This window comes from Neovison vison, chromosome 3 (assembly GCF_020171115.1).
Source record: "Neovison vison isolate M4711 chromosome 3, ASM_NN_V1, whole genome shotgun sequence".
Classification (NCBI taxonomy): Eukaryota; Metazoa; Chordata; class Mammalia; order Carnivora; family Mustelidae; genus Neogale; species Neogale vison.
Genome location: NC_058093.1, coordinates 214,718,004 through 214,738,570, shown reverse-complemented (window position 1 = coordinate 214,738,570; position 20,567 = coordinate 214,718,004). Strand labels below are relative to the sequence as shown.

Sequence of the window (20,567 nt, the reverse complement as noted above, 5' to 3'; positions counted from 1 at the left end):
GTGATGGGGGGGCGAGGAATCTGGTCACTTGTCGAAGGTCATCAGCTATCAAAGATATCAGGGGATGGTTTTTGCTAAAATTGAGCTCTTGGGACATTCCCAAGAACAAGGTCTAGTTGGAAAACAACTCAGAACAGCCTGCCTGGTGTGGCCCAAGGGAAACCCTCTGTCTACTCCCTCAGCCCCAGTGCACCTCCTGGGAGCTAGGGCAAGTCACCACTGCCTGCATAAATGTATTTCCTCCCATGTAAACTGGAGCCGGTTGCCATGGAGCTGGCCGTGGGGGTCTTCAGTGGCCACTGCTGCTATTATTACTCAGTGTCGTCACTGTTGGTGGAAGAAGGCGGGCTCTGGCTCTGTTTCTGCTTCCATGGAAGAGCTGAGTGAGTGGGAAGCCTGGCCAGCCAACATCGGCCAGGAAGGAATCCCAGCATGACACAAGGTCCATTTGTGACTCACACAGAATAGGCAGTGGCTGGCCCTGGCCCTAGAGACCCCCATTCCTGGTGGGGCCTGCTTACAAGCCAGCTTCCCCAGGAGCAAGAAGGCAGGAAGTCAGAGGAGGAACGGTGATGACCCCCTGTGTCCCTCAACTCCCCCAGATACTGTTTTCTGAGTGGGGCTTTTCCCAGCAATATCAGGCCCCTTCCAAGTATGCCACGTGGGAGGGACATAGAGCCCTGCCCGCCCTGTTGCTGGGGGTCTGGGGAGGGGGGTTGGGAATAGCATGGCCTTCCCCCACCCAAGTGCTACCCACCCCCCACATATGTACATTGCCTGAACAGTTGAGTGTAAAGCCCTCTCTGTGAGATGGAGAAGGTGCAGCACCCCAGGATTGTCAACGGGGGGCCAGGGAGAAGTCCAAGCTGGCTAGAAGGGCAGAGGCCGGACAGGCCCCTCTGAGGGGCGAGGGATGGAAATCAAGTCTCCAGCAAAGCTGCTCACACACCTGTCTGGGCAGAAGGTGTCGGAGTCATCTGGGGAGCCGGGTCCCAATTTCCTGGGGCTTGATCGGGCTCCCTTTCCTCCTCCATGTGGTACTGATGAGCTGAGGGTTCAGGAACCACCGGTCTGAGTCTCAGGTTTCAGCCCTTGCTCTTCAGATGACTGGCCAGATCCCCACTTCCCCTCCTAAACAATGGCATTTCCACAATAGGAGGGTGGAGGGCTCCCCCTCCTAAACCCAGGATGGGTGAATTGGTTTGTTCACAGCATCAGGCCATCCCAGAGAGAAAGGCAGAAGGACCAAGTGTAGAACAGGGACGCAGCCCTGGGGGTGCCAGCTGTTCAAGAAAGAGTCAGAGACTTGCAAACCTGAGCCCTCCCGTGCAGACAGGTGCATAGGGCCCCACTGATAGTGTTCCCTGAGTCCGAGCCAGCAAAGCCATCCCTGTCCTATCAGCAGACACCAAGAGCCCGCTGTGCCGCCCTAGTGATGAAGGGCCTCCTGCATGTCAGGCCTCAGGGACCCCGAGAACAAGAAGACATGTGCTCCTATGTTTCACGGAGCAGAGGGTCTCAGGAAGGAAGGAAGCTGCAGATGTACTGAGAGCCAGAGCAGGCCATGACCTGGGGTGGCTGCGTGGCTTGGATGCTGCAGTTATTTTGGGGGAGTCAGAGGACAGGAAAATCTTCACTGAGTTGGGGTCACTGGGTCTGGGGCTTCAGGGGAAGGATTTTCCCAGGTGGAAATGTCAAACGTCCTATGCTCTGAGCTGAGCAGGAGCACAGGACTGATGAGATTGCATCAAAGCCCAGAGAAATTGGAGCCTTGCAATTATTAGGAAGTTCTTTCCTTCTTTCCATCTTTCCCTGCTCTCTCCTCCGTTTGCCGATTTTCTGTTGCTAAACCCCCTCCACGCTGTTTCTTCTCAGTGATTAACTTTTATCAAACCCTAGAGTTTTGTCTTCTCCCATTTCTCCTGGTATTTTGCGTGTCTCATGGGGCACACCACTCATTCCAGTGGGATCATCAGAGTTGTTTTTTCTTTCTAACATTTTTTCTGAGTCTTGGATGAGATTGGGGCCTCGGGGTTCTGGTTTGTCTGTTTTCAAACTTTGTTTGAAGCTTTGTTCGAAGCTAGTGCTTGGGGTGGCCGTATGTGGGTTCCCAAACTCTGCCGGCCCAAGTTGCTAGCCTCATGAGTGGAAACCCAGTTGGATACAGACCGACAGGTCCAGCTGTGCTCCCCCTTCTGGGGGTGCCCTGACACCCATGCTCCAGCCCTCACCAGGACCTTAGCGTGAGGTCATACTGTGAGGTCTTTCTGCTCGCGGGCATCTTCTCCTCCCCCCACTCCCCGCAGCTGTGCGAATGTGGGGACGCCACGAGCACTTGTACATGCATGACAGCCTGAACCCGGAAGGAACCAAAAGTGTCCATTAGCTGGTGGGTCCGTAAACCAACCGTGGTATATCCGTACGGAGAAATACAAGGCAGCCGTAACAGGAAGGACCTTCAGATACACGCTTCATGGGTGGACTACGAGGACATTGTACTAAGTGAAATAAGTCAGACAAAAAAGAATGAGTGACCTGGGATTCCACTTAACAGGAGCTACCTAGAACCGGTGAACTCCTAGGGACTGAGAATAGAACAGAGGTTCCCAGGGGCTGAGAGGGGGTGGAAGTGGGGAGTTACTGCTTCACGGGGATGGTGTTTGGGATGATGATGAAGTTTGGCGGTAGATGGTGGTAGTGATTACACAACACTGGGGATGTGCTTAATGCTACTGAATTGTGGATTTAAAAATGGTTCATTTTATGTTTTATATATATATATATGTATACACACACGTGTATATATTTTTTAATCTCTAATATTTATAATGTATAATATTTTATGTTATCTATTACATATTTTATAATATATAATCATTAATGGTTATAATATATAATGGTTAATGGTTATAATATATAATGGTTAATATATAAAATATATATTTTATAATATATAATATATACATTATATATATTTTTTTTTAACTTCCAATTTTTAAAGAGTTTTAACTTCTTTAAAGAGTTAGCATGTCCACAAGGTGAAGGGATGGGCGTGATAGCCCAGACTCAGCGACTTGCGTCCTTCATGGAATCCCCCACCACTAGAGGAACAGTCAGCCCCTGCAGCATGGTGGGGAAGCCACCTTTGGGAGGCTCAGCACCCTCACTCAGAAGAAGGCAGGTATCTGTCACCCGGCAATGCCAAGGGACCAAATGTTCAGTCTGTGCCAACACGTGTTGTAATCCATGTATATGAAAAATGTTTACATCATATATCCCATATACACGTGTCTTGACACGGAGGTACCACACCAAATGAAAAAGAAGAAAGCCCTGTGCTTGGGGCCCATACGAGAGGCAGACATCAACAAAAGTGAAAATAAGAGCTGTGGTCAGGCAGGCAGGAGATGGGGTTTGGGAAAGATGTGGTTTTCAGTCAGCTGGTTGGGGAGAGCAGATACTGTTAGAAAGGAACCAAGAGACCCAGCCTTTCATCACCCAACCACACAACGGTCCATCCACGCAGACACTCAGCACGCTACGGCATCCTCTATTGGGCGGAGGGATGCCTTCCTGGGTACCTGTTGGGGGCGCTGGGGGTTGCTCAGAGATGAATGAGATACAGCCCCTGTTGTGGGTAAATGAGCAAGGGAAGAAACCCGTGTCACCTCTGGAACTGTCTGGGAGAGGTCCAAAGTGTCTCTTGTACCAGGGACGTAAAACGGGTAAGATTGTTTAATAAACTTATGAGGAAGATTTTAGGCTTTAAAAGCTATGAACATGTAAAAAACATGTGAGCAAATCCTCCTTGTCCAGATTCCCCAAGATTTGCCTCAAGAAGCGTACCTCTGTCCTGGAGAAGAAAGTGTGGCCATGTGACCTGGGCCCTCCTTGCTTTATTGTGATCCATTCTGGGAGCCTATATCTTATTTTCCTCAACTGGAATGACATACAGTAACTCCATCTTAAGTATACAATTCAGTCATTTTTAGTAAATTTACAGAGTTTTATAACTCTCACCAACAATCCAATTTTAGAATATTTCCATCCCCCCAAAACCATTTCATCATTCCCATTTATAATCACCTGCTGTTCTTACCCGCAGACCCAGGCTGATCTGCTTTTTTGTCTACAGATTTGCCCATTCTGTGTATTTCACATAAATGGAATCATTCTGTATTATGTGGTCTTTGTGACAGGCTTCTAACACTGAGCACGTTTGTGGGGGTCACCCACATGCTAGCAAGTATTGGTTATGGCCGGATCATAGTCCATCCTATGTATCCATTCACCATGCTGTGTTTATCCACCAACCAGTTGATGGACACTTGGGTTTCCAGCTCAGGGCTATTACGGTTAATGCTGCTGTGAACGTGTGCACACAAGTCTTGGTGTGAACGGATGTTTTCATTCTTCCCGTGTGGAAACCGGGGGTGGAATTGCTGTGTTGGGCAGCCAAGTTTAGCTCTACGAGGATCTGCCCTTCTTTTCCAGAGTGGCTGCTGTATTTTATATCCCCAGCGGTGGTATCTGAGGGCTCCCCTTTCTCCACAGCCTCCCCAGCACTTGTTATCATCTTAGATGTCCTAGGCAGTGTTCCTTTATCCATTTAAGTGATGCTGGAGCCTGGTGGGGACCAGAGAAGGGCAGCAAGAAATTAAAGATGTGGACGCTGGAGCTCAAGAGAACAGATAGTAGCAATAAGAGCAGAAACGGGAAACCAGATTTCCCTCCCAGAGAGATTTCTCTGGGTGTCTCTCAGAGGACCCATTCCAGGGAGGGAGTAAGGTTACAGTGCACACGTGGGAAATCCTTTTGGGCTGTCCCGGGTGGTGACAGTGGACACAGAGGGAATGGGTATTGCCTCCTTTGGGTGGTTTAGTCCTGCCTCTCGGGCTGAGGGCAGCGCCTGGTCCTCAGCAGAGCCACCCAGACATGTGGGAGCAGCCGTCCACCAGCCCCACCGCCTACCAGTGTCCCCCCACCTTGCCTAACCCCGGGGAGACAAGCTAGAAACCAGCCCTTCCTCCAGAGAACATTGGTGAGCAGAAACCGCCCCCCCACCCGCCCAGTCCCTGTCCCCCATCCCCCAGCAGCAGCCACATTCCTTGCCGAGACCTTGAGACCCCGAGGGGCCCCCACGGGCGTCTGGAGCACCATTTCCTGGTCCTCTCTCCTCAGTCATCTATTTTCCCAGATCCCAGTCCCGCCTTGTTTACTTCTCTGGTCCTTGAAATAGCCGCACGAGAGCGCGTGCCAGCCTTGAATGTCGTTTGGAGCCCGACTGCCCCAAGCCTTGGGCCTCATCATCGTGTTATTCTTCATGCTGCTTCCGCTCTGCTCGGCACACTCTGTTCTTTGGAGCCAAGCCAGCCCGGGGCTGGTCTTTCCCACTGGAGCTGCTGCAAGTCCTGGGGGCTGGGTGAGGAGCCGCCTGGCAGCTCCATGGGCCAGCTTCTGGCCACAGCCTCTGGGGCAAGGTGGCGATGGGCCTGGACCTTGGTGCTGGCTGTGGGCAATGACAGTGAACACCCTCCACGGGGCTGGCTGTGCCAGGGGGTGGGGGACGCGGGGGGCCGTGGGATGTCTGCTTTGAATCCAGGCAAGACTCCATACTATTCTTGGTGTCCCTGACTGGGGTGGTAGAGGCTCATAGGAGGGGGGTGTCCCTAGAGCACTTCCAGCCATGAGGCAGGCAGGCTAGCCAGGCAGACACATGTTACTCAGTGTTTCCAAAGGCACCCACAGGAAACCAGCCACTTGAGAAGGAAGCTTGACTTTTCTGAGCTTTAAAGAAAACTGACTCAGAGTTCCCGTAACCAATAGGCTGCTGGTGGGGGATGGGGCTGTATTTTCCAAACACACACAAAAAAGGAGAATCCAGGGGTAATCCGGAAACTTTGACCTTGGCGAGCCAGGCTGCAGGGGTGGGGCTTCCTGACAAGCGTGGTCAAAAGGCAGTGGAGGCCGGGAGCTTGTCACGCTCCTGTCTAGCCACATCGGCCTCTCAGAACAGCAGGGCCAAGGATGCGAGAGATGCTGTCTGCCCCTGCCGCCGTACAGGGCGTCCTGCGGTACTTCCACCCCAGCCGGGTGGGCCGGAGCCGGCTGGTCTCTGCCGAAAAGCACTTGTGTGCTCGGGGCACCGCCCTGTGGACCTACATCCGAAACCTCGTGTGCAAGGGCAAGGTGGGCAGAGGGGTGTGCCATGGTTTCCCGGGGGAGGCCATGTCGGGGCAGGGTCCCTGCTGTCTGGATGTGGTGCTCCGTTGCTCTGCTTGCTGGCTGCACTGGGAGAGGGGCCCAGGGATACCGTTCCCAGGAGGGACAGGGAAGGGAGGGTCTCCTGCTAAAGCTGCTTTTGTGTCTCCCTTTAAAGAAAACTCCCAGTGGTGGTATGAAGCTCTCCCTTTGCTTAGGAGCAGAAGGGATGGTGTCTGTCCCCTTCCTTCCCAGACAGCTAGTGCACAGGAGTTGGGGGTGAGAGGCTGGCGGTGCACCCCACCTTTACCTTGTCTCACCGCACCTGGTCCGGTTGAGAGTGTGGGGCCCCAGCATCATCCCCTCATGCCACCCCTGGAGGAGGCCATTCCCCCAGCTGGATGCCTGGGATTCGCTCTCTTGGGGAAGTTGGGTTTTCCTTTTCTGAGTGGTTTGTGACTGCCTGGTCCCTGCTCACAGGCCCTGCCCCTCAGAGTTGGGGTCCCTGTGGCCCAGAAGTCTGGCCCCTAAGGAATGAGAACCTGTGACCCTACAGTTGCAGGAGGGAGACACTCTGCCACCCTTTGTTTTTTCTGTGTCATTCTGTCCATGCATTTCAGATCTCTGGGGATGTTAACCAGTAGGCCCTTGAAGGGGAGGTGATGCCTCGCTGCCCCTACCAGGAGTGCCTGTGCTGAGCCTCCGTGCCAAGCAGTGTAGGGAGAGAGGCTCAGGTGGCAAACACCTGAGTTGTAGCTGCCGCTGGACCTTCTTTCCTGTCCTGCACAAGGCCCATGTGGCTCTCACCCCTTGGGTCTCTTGTAGTGGGTAGATACGGGATGCTTGTTCTGAGCACCGCTCTGTACCTGGTGCCGTGCTCAGTACTATCCGTGTGTGTGTGTGTGTGCGCACACATGCACGCACACGCACAAGTTGGTGTGTGCAGCAATTACGAGGCACAGACCCTGCTCTCCAGTGGTGTGTCTAGTTGCAGACACGAAGCGAGTGATGAAATCACAAGGCCCTGCAGGAGGAGCGCCAGGTTATACGGTGTTGGACAGTGGCTCCCTAATCTGCCTTTATATCAGAATCCCTTGGGGAGGTTTCTAGTTAGGTGAATCCCAGATTTCCCCTCCTTTCCCCTCGCTGCTGGTGCAACTCTGGGAGTAGAACCCGGGGAACTGTTTTTGAAACGAGATCTTCCCAGGTGTTCATTTGTCCAGCCCAGCCCAGTGGTGTGGAATGTGTGCTTACCAAAACAGGGAAGATGGAGTCCTCCTAGATGGGGGGGGCCCTTGGCCTGACCTTGAAGGTCAGGGTCTCATAGCAACATAGGCTGTGGGGTGAGATTCAGCAACATGGTCCTACAGGCTGGTACTCAGACAGTGCTGTGTGGGGTAGAAGTCGGAGAGGGTGCAGAGGGCCGCCCCAGGACCCATCACTGGCTGTGTGATTTGGAGCTGGGCTCTGGGTCCTTCTGGTCCTGACTCCGAACCATAGAACTGGCCTGGACTGGAGACCCCTCCTGCATGGGCTCCTACCACCTAGCACGCTCAGGGGGAAAACTGTCCCAGACTCTTCATTGGCATGCCCTCTGAAAGCTCCTGTTGAACTTGGGTTTCCCAAAATATCTAAGCCAAATGCTCAGCCTCCCTGAGCTGCACATGGCGCCTGCAATGGTTGGTGAAGGGGAGTAAGTTGACCGCCAGTATGGACTTGAATTCCCCGTGGGAAGGGACAGAGGGAGGCACAGGGCCCTGAGCCATGAGCCTGGGACCTGTGAAGTAAGGTCTAGGAGCAGGAGGGCTCTCAGTTTCCAAGGGTTTTCTAGCAAGTTCTCTTTCAGGACCCCTCTTGGCCTCCAGACAGAGGTGCCAACAGAAATCCAGCTCTAATTCCGACTTAGGTGTGGAGAAGGCACAGGCTTGGGCTGCTTCCTGGCAGGGTCTCTGTGCAGATCTCAGGGTACCTGATAATCCTAACTGCTTGCTTTCAGCTGGACCCCCAGGCCCTGCAGGACAGAGACTGGCAGCGGACTGTCATCGCCATGAACGGGGTATGTTGGCGCCTACTTTTCCCACAAGATGAGGGTGGCACCGATTCCTTCCAAAACAATCAGAAGGAGGCTAAGCCTGAGATAGTATCTGAGGTGGGGCATGGCTGGAGGAGGGAAAGGCACCGCAAAGCAGGGTCACTACGGGCAGGAAAGTATCCACTGGTGGCTGGAAAGTAATCCCCAGCGTCCTCCTTGAACAGGATAGGCAGGACCTGTAGAAACTGCAACCCTGATTAGTTTTCAGGGTCCCAGAAGGATTTAGACCTTTTAAAAAAAAATAACAAAACTATTACATACCAGAAAAGGTCTGGGCATATGTGACAAAATGTTAACATTTGATAGATAATTCATGGCTTTTTGTATGTTATTGTCTGTACTTTTTCTGTTGTTTTGTTAACTATTAAGAAAGAAAAGCAGTGGGAGTTAGGGTTTGGGGGGCAGTGTCCTGCAAGAACCAACCCTTGAATCATCCTGACCGGTCCGGTGCTTGCTGAGTTGGGCCAGGGACCCACCCTACACTGGGATCTTAGCCCACTTGCTCGGGGAGGGGGAGTGATTTGCCAAGCCCCCTGCGCCTCTGGGAACTCAAGACTGTGAGTCCCAGAAAGTTGAGAGGGCCGTGCCCCTGCCTCCCCCTGCAGATTGAAGTGAAGCTCTCTGTCAAGTTCACCAGTAGGGAGTTCAGCTTGAAGAGAATGCCTTCCCGAAAACAGACGGGCGTCTTCGGAGTCAAGATTGCCGTGGTCACCAAGTGAGTGGAGGGGGGCTAGAGTTCATATGTCTCTCATCCCTGGGCGCAGTGGGCACTCCTCCTCGCCAGGTGTTTCTTTTTTATTTTTTCTTTTTTTTTTTTTTCTTTTCTTTTTTTTTTTTAGATTTTATTTATTTATTTGACACGCACAGAGAGAGAGAGAGATCACAAGTAGGCAGAGAGGCAGACAGACAGAGAGGGGGAAGCAGGCTCCCCACCAAGCAGAGAGCCTGATGTGGGGCTCAATCCCAGGACCCTGGGATCATGACCTGAGCCGAAGGCAGAGGCTTGGTTACACTGAGCCACCCAGGCGGCCCTCGCCAGGTGTTTCTGAAGGAAAGAACAGGTGAGGGTCTCCCCTCTCTGTACACAGTCCTCTGTGTGCAAGGCCGCCTCCCAGGCCCCCAGAGCACTCTGTGTGCTTAGTTGCCTCCCGTGTTTACGGTGAAACGTGGCCCTGTCAGCTTAGGAATATCCTCTCCCCCTTCTTGCAGGCGGGCTCCCACACTACTGGAACTGTGCAAGGTCAGGGTTTTTTTCCCTCACTCAGAATCTCTCCTGATCAGGGTTCCTGTAGAATGATGCCACCTTGACCCCTTGGTCAGGTCAGCTGCCTGGAGAAGTCTATGTTTGAGAGCAGTTCTCAGGGACACAGATCTCTCCCTGCCAGGATCCATCATTCACTTCCTCCATTTGGAATCTGGCCCGGCCCCTGACCTCACTAGTCGTCTGGGCCGGGGCCTGCGTCCGATATTCCCCGGACACCTAATTGTGTCTAAACACCACTCCCCGCCCCCAGCTGCACCCCAGTTGTCCCCAGGGTCTGGGGCCTGAGCAGAGAGGACTATGTCAGCGGTTATTCAAATAAGTGCTGCTGATGGGGTGGCTGGGGAGGGAGCTTTGCTGGGCTGCTGAATCCAGGTGCTCAGCTAGGCCGGAGCAGACACTCCAAACAGCATGTCTCCCCTTTCTGAAGTATTCCTACTCCAGGGTCCCGTGTGGAGGTACCAGCATTGTGCATTGTTAAGACGTGAGCGAATAGTGTTTAGAATCCCAGGATTCTGTATGCTGATTGGAGGCGGACCTGTGGAGTCATTCATCCGGCAGATGGTGGTGGAATGACGCTGTGTGCAGGGCTTACCTCTCTCACCTCTTGCTGAGGCTTGGAGGGATCAGGATTCCCCTCACACAGCAAGTGGGTAGCAGGGCTGAGACTGAGTCCAGCACCCTGTGCGGCCACCTGTTTGCCCAACACCTGGATCTTTGTAACTGACTTCCTATAGCTGATACCACTTCGAAAAGCCTCCTGACCTCCTAAATCCTGTATAATTCACAGGCATCCAGCTACCTTAGAAAGGCCCTAATAATGGCGGCACCTGGGTGGCTCAGGGAGGTGTCTGACTTTGGCTCAGGTCACGTTCTCAGGGTCCTGGGATCCAGCCCCGTGGCGGGCTCCCCACTCAGCTAGGAGTCTGCTTGTCCCTCACCCTCTGTCCCTCCCCTGCTCGTGTTCTCTCTCTTTCAAATAAATAAAACCTTTAAAAAGGAAGAACAAAGCCTTCATAAGATGTAAGTGATGGTAATCATGAGCTGTCACAGCAGAGGGAAAGCATGCAGACAGGTCTGTGTGAGCCCAACCCTGGGGGCCTCCATCACCCCCATCTCCAGGTGTCCAGATGTACAGATGGGGTGGTTCTAGCCTCAACGCAGCCTGAGCTGGAGCACCAGGCATTAAAGGCACTGCCTCTCCCCTGCAGGAGGGAGAGATCCAAGGTGCCCTACATTGTGCGCCAGTGTGTGGAGGAGATCGAGCGCCGGGGCATGGAGGAAGTGGGCATCTACCGCGTGTCTGGAGTGGCCACAGACATCCAGGCACTGAAGGCAGCCTTTGATGTCAGTGAGTGTCAGCCTGGGCAGCGCGGGCTGGGGGTGTGGGTGTGGTAACCGTGTGCCTCCCATGGCTTGGCTCGTGAAGGCTCCATACCTTTCCTTTACTGTTTTAGTTTTCAAATGAAAAGAAAAGGGAGCGGTGGGAGGCGGTTCTGCAGAAGCCCATTCTCCTGTCTGAACCATGCGTGATGGGTCCCATGGAGTGGGACCAGGGGCTTCTGTGGGGCCACCCCACCTCGTGCTGGGGTTTAGTCTGCTTCCACCAGCTGCAAGAGAGGTACTGACCAAAGCCCAGGAGTCAGTGTGGTCTATTAGAACTTGGTGGAACTGCCTTAATCCCCAGATGAGGATGCTGAGACCCCAGAGGCTTCTCAGAGTAGAAGGGGGCAGAGACAGGACTTGGTGCCTGTGTCCTCTCCCCTCCCTGGCTTGTGACACCATGGTCCAGAGGGGAGGCACTGGTTTGAAACTCTGGAGTGGAACAAATAATCCCGTAATTATGTTATTTATGATAACATAAATAATGTTATCAGAAGATGCCTGTAGCCAGGTGGTCACTACAGAGCAGAGCACCCCCAATCCCTGCCCAGGCAGTGTCTGGCCTCCACCAGCCTCACAGCCCCTCATGGTGGCTCAGCTGCCAGGCCACCCCTTGCCCATCAAGGGAGGGGTGGGGAGGACGCCTCCCATGTCAGAATCACCGGTGTGCTTGGAAGAAGATAAGCTGCTGAAAGGAGGAACCCCAAAAACCAGCCTGCTGTGGGCTGTGCTAGGCCGAGGCAGGGAGAGCAGAGCCCTCTTTGGGATCCCTGAGTAGGCCGTGCTTCATGTCCGCACTCCTTCCAGATAACAAGGACGTGTCGGTGATGATGAGCGAGATGGACGTGAACGCCATTGCCGGAACGCTGAAGCTGTATTTTCGTGAGCTGCCAGAGCCCCTCTTCACCGATGAATTCTACCCCAACTTTGCCGAGGGCATTGGTGAGCATGGGAGGTTCCCCCTCTCTACCCGGTCCGTGTTTCAGTCCAAACTTGGTGGGTGGCAGGGGGACTGTGTACCCGGCTGGTACCAGAAGGCCTCTGCCCATCCTTACAGGGCCTCCCATTGTCCGCATCCCTCCAAGTGGCCCCAGAGGGTGAAACAGCCGCTACCTCTGTGGACGCACTGGGGTCTGGGGTCCTAGAAGCTCCTTGCTCCTCACTGGAGTGCCTGCCCTGCTCCTCTAACCCCAGGTCCTAGTCCCATCAAGTGGGGCTTCAGGCCCAGCCTAACCCTACGTCAACTGGAAGGTGGTATCCGAAGTGGGGGTACTGGGGCCCAGGGGACACAGGGTGATGAGGGAGCTGCCAGGGTCCCCCCAAAACTCCTACCCCTCTTCCTTTACGTTTCATTCCATGCTCAGCTTCTCATGCCTTGGGCTTTTCCGAGCAGAAGGTGGGAATGGCCAAGCCAGCCAGGAGGGCAGCTATGCCTAGCATCTTCTGCCACTGGGGCCTGTCAGCCCTCTGGGATACAGAAAAGGCACCCATCCTGGGGTCCTCACTGGGGGCCAATGCTGTGTGGGTCAGGGTGATGATGGGCCTGGACTGTGCTCTGCCCTCTGACTCGGGCCCCAGGAGGGGCCTCCAGCTTGACTGTGACCCTGAGAATAACATCCCTCCCAATCCCCCCTCCACCCCCCAGCTCTGTCAGACCCTGTTGCAAAGGAGAGCTGCATGCTTAACTTGCTGCTGTCACTCCCAGAGGCCAACCTGCTGACCTTCCTCTTCCTTCTGGACCACCTGAAAAGGTAACCCCAATTCTTCCTCGGGCCCAGGGTTCCAGGACCCCCAGGCCACAGGGCAGTCTCTCTTGTGGCGCACTGGCTCCTGTCGCAGTCCATGGCTCCTAGGGACCTTGCCACTCACCCGCACTCTCCAGTCTTAAGGGAGGAGCGAGATGCTTCAGTTACAGCCAGTGGCTAGGCTTTCTTTCCCCAGCAGATCACGGCCCACAGCTGGCCCAGCTCCCTGCCAGCCTCGGGTGCTCTTCATCCTCGGCCCCTCCAACCCAAAAGAAGCCGGGTGGGGTCTGCTTTTGGCACGACCAGGGGTGGGGTGTCTGTGTTGTAGAGTCAGCCCAAGGCAGAAAGATGGGGCCCACTGTCATGTTTCCTGAGTTCGGCGGGGTGGTCTGGCCCCTCTGTCTCACCCCCACTCTGAAAGCTTTGTCACAGTAGCACCCTCTGCTTTGGCCCTCTGCAGGGTGGCAGAAAAGGAAACAGTGAACAAGATGTCCCTGCACAACCTTGCCACAGTCTTCGGCCCCACACTGCTCCGGCCGTCAGAGAAGGAAAGCAAACTCCCTGCCAACCCCAGCCAGCCCATATCCATGACTGACAGCTGGTCCCTGGAAGTCATGTCCCAGGTATGAGGAGACAGACTCCAGCTCACACTGCCTCACCTCACAGAGGTGGCCTCTGCCTGGCCCTTGCGGGGTCCTGCCAGTCATTCCCACCCAGCTGTAAAGGGAAGGGGGCCGAGATGCAGAGAGAGGGACTGAGGCCATGTGGCTGAGGGGTGGGGGGGGCGATGGGAGGACTCAGGCCACTGCCCTTTCTACTGTTCCTTCCTGGGGCTTCTCAGGGCTGGCCTGGTATTCCTTCAGGGACGCTCAGATTTCTTGCCAGGAGGAGCTCATTGTCACCAGCACACACTGCAGCTATGAGCATCCCTCTGAGCCACTTGCCTCTCTCCTCCTCCCTGCTGTGCCCTGGCAGGTCCAGGTGTTGCTGTACTTCCTGCAGCTGGAGGCCATCCCTGCCCCAGACAGCAAGAGACAGAGCATCCTGTTCTCCACTGAAGTCTAAAGGCCCAGTTTCATCTCTGAGAGGCCGGTAGACCGGCCTGGAAACCTCCTGGCAAATCGGGCTATCCACAGAGCGGGAACCGGATCTTCTTGAGGAGTAATTGGGCCGCCTTGCTCCCAAGGGCTGGACCACCTGCCTAGAGACAGCTACCCAAGGCAAAAGGCTAAGTGGCCTGGGCAGTTATGGGCCTCGGGGCCCTTTGGGTCTGTGAGCTCCCGCCGGGCCTCAGATTGCGGTTTTCCATGCTGCCACCAGAGGGCGCACCACGCCAGCATGCCTCGGCGCGCAGGCCTGGCCGTGGGACCAGGCGAAGGGAGTGGTTTCTACGAACTTAACTTACCAGAGTTTAAAAGATTTCTACTGGATCACTTGTCAAGATGCACCCTCTTCCAGGGAGAAGGGAACATGACCAGATTCCCTCACTATGGTGTCTTGAATAAACACTGATGCTGCTTCATACCGTGGGGGCCACAGCCCTGTCCCTGTGTGGGTGGGGGCTTTTCAGTTTCCCTGACTTAGAAATTTGACTCTGTTTGTTTAACAGGGTTTGAAAAGCTAAGTCAACACTGTGTAGCGTTTGACCCCTTTTGCCTCCTTCCTTTTCTTTCTTTCTAGAAGGAGCTCTGTCCAGATATGGGTCTTCCTATTCTGTCCTGTTGCTTTGTTTTTGCTATTCATGTCCCCTTGGAAGGCAGCTCCCCATGGAGCCATGTAACGTCTGTCTGTCCGTCTGTCTAGGACCAACATCAGGGGGAGGGAGGTCCAGGCTGTGCACTTTATGGCTTCTTCTCCAGAGATAGTGACCCTGTCCACTGCCTGCTGGGCAAAGGCTCTACTCTTCAGCTTCAAAAGGCCTCAGTCTCTCTGGCTTCCTCCAGCCCATCACCCCCTCTGCCAATACCCTCCCTTCCCCTGATCGTCCCCCTCACCAAACAGATCACTTGATTCTCTCGTTCTCTGCTGAACAAACTCAGTACTAACTTTTGTAAAGTTTCCTCTTGGCAGCAACAGCTTGCTGACAGCTTGTTTTAAACTTTGATCCGAATAGCCTTTTGATACTTGAATATTTTTAAGTTTTCTACATAGCTTCAAATTTTTTTCCTAACAGATTCAGATACCTAATACGATATTAGAATGTACTCCATAGACAGTCCGTGTCCCAGTGACATTTTGTCTTCCTCCCCACTCTGGCTCTTTTTCTCAGGAGCCCATTCTAAAGTCTCCTGAGCATCAGGAATGGGGGAATGTTAGGAGCAGGGGGGAGCTGTTCTGCCAGCCAGGCTCAGGACGCTGGGCTCCTATCCCAGAGCAGGCGGAAGGACAGACACACACACACACACACACACACACACCGCCCCTGGCCCCTGCTGCCCACCTCTCCTGTTCTCCAAATACCAGTACAGAAGCCAGGACATTTCCAGTAACCCTCCTGACCACCTTAGAAAAAAGAGAATAAGGGAGGCCACTAAGTTTTAAAGAAACAAATCTATGAATAGTTGCTCTTTTTTTTTTTCTTTTCTTTTTTTTTTTTTTAAATTAAAAGAAAGGGGTTAGGATGAGGAGAAAAGAAACCAGGAGAAGCCAAGTTTCCGTGCTGGTCTTGCAAGAAGAGAGGATGTAGTGAACCAGAGGAGGGAGGTGATGGTGTGACTCAGGAAAAGGTGTTTGCTTGTCACGTGATTACACCAGTACCTGGTGGCAATGTCCTATGATCCTTCCCATGTCCTGCGTGGCAGGGGTGGGGATGGGAGGGCTCACTTGACAAGGCAGTTCCTGCCTGAACTTGCAGCACATGGTGGGGGTGGGGGGCATGTGCCTCCAAACATCTCCTCTGCTTATAGACCTGTTGAAGCGGGGAGGCAAGGAAGGCGGCAGAAAACAGTCTCTTGAAGGTATTATGTCCACATACTGTATTTATTTCTCTGTGCTTTATTCTTGCAAGGAGAGCAGACCCACCATTTTAACGTAATGCTGTTCTCCTGGGGAGCTTAGGGCAGGGAGCGGAGTCCTGTGCCCTCTGCACATTTCTGGATGCACGGGGTTTCTCAGGCCTCCAACTCCAAGCTGTCTCTGGCCTGGCTCCCCATCCCTGTCCATCTTAGCAACCCACCAGCCCCGCAAGGGGAACACACTTGGCTTTGAAAATCTAAACCCAGCCCTTGTTTCTGTTCCCCTGGTGTCATGATTTGCATCTGTCACATTGAAACTGGAAAGCAATATATCCGTGTCTGTGCCAATTTTCGTTCCCTCTCCCATACCCTCCCCCTTTTTACTTTTTATTTATATAGAATTTGTGCTGTTTAATGACGGAATGACCACTCCTTCTCGTGTAGCTGTAAAAGCGCGCTTTTTGCCGGGCCACAGTGGCGGCGGTCGCTTTGGGGCCCCCGCCGCCCATGTTGTCCCATCATACATACGGGACATGGGTTGGTAACGCCAGCATAGGGCGCCTCGGGACCTAGAGCCCAGACGTGACCTTCCACGAGGCTCGGCTGCTGGACTCTGCCGTGAGAAGTGATGCTTTCCCGCCCTGGCCCCCTGAGTCTGGAGCTGTGAGCTCAGCTGGTCTCAGCAGCTGCATTTCTGCTTTGGGCTCAGCCCTCCCTATACCACCATGAGGCAAAGGACTGCCCACACTTTCATTAAAGTTACCTGAGACTACTTGTATCAGTGGCAATTGCTCCATTCAGAAGAAAAGCCATGATTGGAGCCCCTGGGAGGTGCCAGGGGTGGGCAGCAGGGGACAAAGAGGGCCTGGGTGCCGCGGAAGGCAGTACACCTGGGCATGAAGAAGCCAGGCCCCGTGGGGTCGACACACCACAGGCAGGTGGGCAGTGTAGGGGATGACCCCGGAGCCCTCTGGCTTAGGGGAGTGAGTGTACCGGCCATGTCAAGCCCAGGGCCAGGAAGGGCTCCAGCCACACACAGCCAGACCCCTGCACTGGCCCATTGGTCTCCATGGTTTCTGCTGGCACTGAGGCTTGGGGAACATGGGTCACCCTTAGCTGCCACCAGCCTTATACTCAGAAAAAAGCCTGTCTGGCTGACAGGGAAGTTGTGCCCAGGGCGGAGACAGGTGTGGGTCCTGGGTGCTGCTTGGGAGGAGCTGGGGCTGCAGCTCTCCTGGTAGATAGCAAATGGCCAGTGGGGGTCTTCCTCAGACCCCCAGGGGATGAGGGTCTCCTGGTGACTCCCTGGTCAGCTCCCAGGGGCTGGGGCAGTGTAGTAGACTGGACTGATTCTCCCTCTGGCTGGCCACCCATCACCGCTGCCTGTAGGGTATCACCAAGGCAATTTCACTGAGCCAAGTGTGGGGCTGTCCTGGAGAGAGACGGGGCTGGATGGCAGCAACCCTTCACCAGCTTGTGGCGACCTAGAGGAGGTCACACCAGGAGTACGACAGGATGCCCTAGGGATGAGCCTCCACCCTCAGAATCTCCAAAGGTCTCAGAGCCCTTTCCCACAGCACCCCCAGCATTTTTCCTCCCACAGGATCTCCTCCTCCAACACCCCTCCCACAGCCCCCCACTGTGCCCCCCACAGTGTATCCCTGAAGGCATTGTCTCCCAGCACCCCCTCCCACAGTGAACCCCCCCCCACAGCACCCTCCCCCAGAGCATTCTCCCACAGTGCCCCTTCCCACAGGTTTAAGTATTAACCTTGGGTCTTGCCTGCACTGGAAAAGCTTCACATACACCATGCCATCCGTCTGCTCTAACATCTGCCAATGAGGAACAGCCTGCCATTGGCCCTTCTCCTCCAGAGTATTTGACGCCTAAAAGGCTCCAGTTAGTGTTAGCTCTCTCTATCCCTGTTGTCCTGGTCCTATTTGAAAACCATTAATAATAATAATAATAATAATAAATGTTAATGCCCTACTGCATCTCTCTTACTAGGATTTGGTATTTCAGGCAAAAGTTGACTGCACCCAAATGCCTAAGAGCAGGCACCATGACCAGCTGAGTCCAGGCCAGTGATTCCCAATCTGAGATCTAACCCAAAGGGTCTCTTAGTCCAATCCCTTTACTTGATAAATGGGGAAACTGAGGCACACAAAACACAAAGCCACGCCCACCTGCCACCGCTACCAGTGTCCCAGAACTGGTCGATGAGCAGAGGCTAGGGTGTCTGTGTTCAACTGACCCCCAAGCTTGCCCCGTTTCTGCAGGACTGGACAGGGCTAGACCTTGACCACCAGCTTTGGCCTATACCTAGCAATGCTCATGTGGGCACACGAGCTGAGGCCTCCAGGTGTCCCACACGCACACATTCTGACAAATAAAAGGAGAGCAAAATTTTGTGTAGAAATCTCAGAAAAACTTGTAAACCTGCCCCCCCGAAAAGAATGCCTCAATTGCCTTAAAAGGAAACCTTTCTGTGGACTAAGGATAGGCCGTCGCAAATAGCCCTGGAAAGATAAACAGAAAAAGTGAAGGGGTGACAAACAGACCGGCTCTTGAAGAGGCCCAAATGGCCTCCTGGAGTAGCTGCCATGGGTCAGCCAGCAGCCTTGGGGCTGAGGGTCTCGCCTGGAGGAGGAGGGACTGTCAGTCCTGGGGGAGGGGGTGTTGGAACTCGGCTGGAGGAGAGTGGGGGGGTGCTGCCAGAAAGGTTCCTGTGTCTGTCACGCCAAAACTTGCATCACAGAAAAGCCAGCCAGGACCAGGACAAACAGGCACCCATGTGAATGGTTTCCAGGAAGACAAGGCCCTATTGCCCCTCTCTGATGGGTCCAGATTGGGAAGGAAACCAGCTGCTTTGAGGGAACTGAGGCTGCTAATCTGTGCACTCCCGAGCGAGATGCTTTGAGCGCCCTGGGCCGGGCAGCCAACTGGACATAACGCGGCCATGCGTCCTGGGAAAGGCCTTCTCGGGGCTTCTCAGACAAGTTAGCTAGAACAGTGAGGGCTCAGTCCTTGCACTGGCTCCTTTTCCACACCCTCCTGTGGCAGGGGGGTGGGGGGAGACTGGTCCACTCCTGACCAGAAACTCTTCCTTAGGGTTTTCAGTCACTGTGTTGAAACCCGAGCTTGGCAGCTAGGGTTGTGTAAGTTCCAGTGGGATTCTGGACAAAGAGGGGGACTTAGAAATGGGGTCTAAACAAGTTCGGGTCCCAGGTAGCTGCCGACTGAGTGGCCACAGAAGTGGAGGATGCCAGGATGGTGGCCAGCCCAGACCCAGGAACTCCCCAGGGGTGAAGGGCTTGAGTGACCACAGACACGTGGACCTCCCAAGCCTGTGGCATAGCCCCCCAGGGCCAGCAGGGGAAATCCAGACCCACCCAGAGGGAAGCAGGTGCTCATTTAAATACATCTATAATTTAGGGGCGCCTGAGTGGCTCAGTGGGTTAAAGCCTCTGCCTTTAGCTCAGGTCATGATCCCAGGGTCCTGGAATCAAGCCCCACACTGGGCTCTCTGCTCTGCAGAGAGCCTGCTTCCTCCTCTCTCTCTCTGCCTTCCTCTCTGCCTACTTGTGATCTCTGTCAAATAAATAAATAAAATCTTTTTAAAAAAATAAATAAATACAGCTATAATTTAAATTACATGATGGGCTGGTATTGACAGACCCCCCCCCTTCCCCTCAGGATTTGCTGTCTCAGCTCTGATCTGTGTCTGACTGGTGCCCCAGTGAGCCCCACCCCCCACTCCCTCCCAGCTTCAGGGGGACACAGGTCAGAAGGAGAGAAAAAGAGGGGAGTAGTTGCTGTTTCTTCTACTTTTCTGAAAACAGTATTGACAATGTTGGGGAGTGGCGACCAGAAGTTATTTGGACCAAGCTAAGGTATCCGTGACCTTTGTGTTCTCCATTAGGTAAACACTCCCGGGCTGCACTACCCAGCTGGGGGGCCCTTTACACTGGTGATGGCCAGGGAACAACTCCCAGGGCTCCTGGTCCAGGACCGATGACTTAGGGAGTCCTAACCCCTCCGGGCAGGCTGGTCTCGGGCCTCTGAGCTTCAGCCTCCACCCCATAGGTCCCTTTGTGCCAAACTTGTTCTCTGCTGAGCCCATACTGGGGTTCCAGCAAGAGGTAAATCCCTCTTCCACCCAGCTGGTGTTACCCACATCCTCCAGACCCTCCCACGGCTGACCTAGAATTTTCCGCTATGTCATGACTGTTATGAATGGAATTGTGTTCCCTCGCAATTCATATGTTGAAGCCCTAACCCTCAATGTGACTATATTCAGAGACAGAAGCCTATAGGGAGGTAATTAAATGGAGATCCTCGTCTGATAGCACTGGGGTCCTTATGAGAAAGGAGCACACACCAAGAGATGCATCTCTTTCTTCCTACACACATGGACACAGAGGAAAGGCCATATGAGGACACAGTAAGAAGGAGCTCGTCCGCAAGCCAGGAAGAGAGGCCTCAGGAGAAGCCCCTCCCTCCTGTGGGATTTTGTTACGCAATCTCAGTTGACTAATACTGTGGCCTCTGTCCTTTGGCCCTTGGTACTCTGGAATGTGGAACCAAGCTTGGAATCCAAGTCTGCTCTGTGGGGGTCAAGTATGACCACCCAGAGGGAAGGGGTTGTCACCCCCTCATCTAGGCCTCATTCGTGAACCTCACAGACAAACACGTAATTGTGGCCCCCTCTTCCCTTACAGTTGATGACAATCTCTTCTAATTCAGAGTAATTCTGTGGGTCCAGTGGGTGACCTAACCATAGCTACCATCCAGATATGGCATGTACGGGTCACCCCAAGTTGAGGCCCCCATGCTTGCTGGTCTCACTGTGAGGATCTCCAGACAACGGTGAAATTTAGGGGCCCAAAGCCTCCAGGCAATCTTTCCCTACCCCCTCAGCTCCTGAGCCT

The 20,567-nt window shown here is 53.9% G+C and overlaps 1 protein-coding gene across 1 annotated transcript in view; it reads left to right on the top strand.

Moving 5' to 3' along the window:
- Positions 1-16,414, top strand: part of BCR (BCR activator of RhoGEF and GTPase) — a 122,871-nt gene extending 106,457 nt beyond the window's left edge. Inside the window, exons 17-23 of the mRNA XM_044243831.1 lie at positions 8,198-8,257; positions 8,899-9,008; positions 10,766-10,905; positions 11,745-11,879; positions 12,583-12,688; positions 13,143-13,305; positions 13,658-16,414. Coding sequence (XP_044099766.1) covers positions 8,198-8,257; positions 8,899-9,008; positions 10,766-10,905; positions 11,745-11,879; positions 12,583-12,688; positions 13,143-13,305; positions 13,658-13,747 — 804 coding nt within the window. The 3' untranslated portion in view covers positions 13,748-16,414. The remainder of the gene's footprint in view (positions 1-8,197; positions 8,258-8,898; positions 9,009-10,765; positions 10,906-11,744; positions 11,880-12,582; positions 12,689-13,142; positions 13,306-13,657) is intronic.
- The last annotated feature ends 4,153 nt before the right edge of the window (positions 16,415-20,567 follow it).